General features: G+C 40.5%; 1 protein-coding gene across 1 annotated transcript in view; it reads left to right on the top strand.

Moving 5' to 3' along the window:
• The first annotated feature begins 490 nt into the window (after positions 1 to 490).
• Positions 491 to 1,977, top strand: part of glyr1 (glyoxylate reductase 1 homolog (Arabidopsis)) — a 27,834-nt gene continuing 26,347 nt past the window's right edge. The window contains exon 1 of the mRNA XM_015388175.1: positions 491 to 589. Coding sequence (XP_015243661.1) covers positions 552 to 589 — 38 coding nt within the window. The 5' untranslated portion in view covers positions 491 to 551. The remainder of the gene's footprint in view (positions 590 to 1,977) is intronic.

Genomic DNA, 1,977 nt, shown 5'->3' with positions numbered 1-1,977 from the left:
GGATGGATGGATGGATGGATGGATGGATGGATGGATGGATGGATGGATGGATGGATGATGGATGGATGTTTGTTTGTCTCATGATAGATGAGACTAAGTGCATCTATCTCAGATTTCTGGGTTTTAAGCTCTAATTCAGCGATTAAAGCAGATTCTGACTGATAGTAAAATTATTTTATTATTATTTATTATTATCATTTGACTTTTTGAACATCTGTTTGGTTTCAATAAACATGTTTAGCACTGTACATAAATGAGGAAACTTACTAACAAAGCATTCAACATTATTTTACTTATCATAACATATTATTCTACTTAATTAATGATGTGAAGTATGAAACATTTTAAGCATCTGTGATTTCAGAGCGTTTCAGCTCATATTTCTGGTTATTATAACGTATTTTTCATTCAGTATAATATGTGTTTATGTTTGGTTGTTGAATCAGCCTGGGGGACTGGGATGGGTGTTACACACGCGGGGAGGAGGAGTTCCGGTGGGTGTGTGGCGTCTTTTCCTCTCATTCAGTGCGACGTTTTATTTAAGTTGAAAGATGGCGGCGGTGCATCTCAGGATCGGGGATCTAGTGTGGTGAGATGACCTTTAAACACAACTAAACTCTTCTTTTTAGGCTTAAACTGTTTACCAGGCAGTTACAGTTGCTAGTTTGAATCCCCAGAGCCAGACTGCGGTAATCAGAGGTTACTAAGTAGAGAGGAAGCGGGTTTTTGGGCAGTTGGTGCTCAACCCAAACAAATTGCTAGCCTAGCTCAGTTAGCTGCCGTTAGCTTCCAGTCAGCGAGCCAAACTTCTAAAAACAGCGTTGAAATGTCTCATAGTGAGCTCCCTCTGTCACACAGATGCTGTGTGCTTTGAAAAACAGACAGTTGTTGGCTTTATAAAGCTCGGGGTTTGAGTTTTTAGTTGTTGTTGTTGACATGTCGAGCTAGCTCTGCTAGCATCAGAGCTTTTTTTCTCAGCGGATGTCGTTTGGCTCTGAGCCTGCTCGGCTTCCGTGTTATTAACTCCGCGTTAGCTCGGGTTTATTTTACAGCCTCTTTAGCTGTTTGGTGACATTAGGCTTCTAACTGCATACAGGGAATTAAACCAGAAAACACGTATTATTTACTCTGCATTAAATAACGCAGTGGGTAACCGACCACAGTTGATCACATGCTGCTGAAATGACAGCATTGGCCTCTGTTGAACTCTCCTCTCCACCCTCAGAGTTCCTGTAGTCAGACGCCTGGATAATCTGTTATCGTTTTCCTGGAGAAGTTAAGCTATATTTGTAGGAATCCAAGGTCTTTAGATGTTAACTGATGTGAAGCTGCAGAGGGTTTTATGAAAACAATCCGGATGAACTCAGACACGGCCTTGTGAAACAGGCAGACTTTGACCAGCCTTCTACAAACACGTTTTGTACACAACTAGTTTCCAGTGGGACAAATGAATCAGTCCTCATCACCAAAACAAACACATCTATTACATTTAGCTCTAAGGCCTCTTTGACAGAGATCTGTTAAAAGCAGAAACCGGGAAGAATCTCCTTGAGGTTTTTATGGATGTTTCTGGATTAATTAGTTATTGGCTCTTATAAGAAACCTGAACTATACTAACCTGGAGTAAAAACACCATGACGAGTTTACAATGAGAACACACACATTACGTGGCGGAACAAAGCTATTCCTTGTTTGTGCACATTAATTATGTTTTTGATAAAAATCCTTTCTCTAAAATACCATCAGAACGCTGATAATAAGTGTGTCTCAGCCCCCATCCCCCAAAATTAGGTCCAGACAGACAGCAGCAAACCATTTGAAAACAAATGTTGCCAACTTAGCGCTTTAGTCGCTATATTTAGCCACTTTTTAGACGCCTCTAGCACTTTGATTTCTAAAAAGCTCCTAGCGCCAAATCTAGAGACTTTTTTCTGCTACTGGAGACTTTGGAGACAACATCTAAAAGCAGCGAACTCT

This window comes from Cyprinodon variegatus, unplaced genomic scaffold (genome assembly GCF_000732505.1).
Source record: "Cyprinodon variegatus isolate N-32 unplaced genomic scaffold, C_variegatus-1.0 Scaffold415, whole genome shotgun sequence".
Lineage (NCBI taxonomy): Eukaryota > Metazoa > Chordata > Actinopteri > Cyprinodontiformes > Cyprinodontidae > Cyprinodon > Cyprinodon variegatus.
This window is presented reverse-complemented; position numbering and strand designations above follow the sequence as displayed.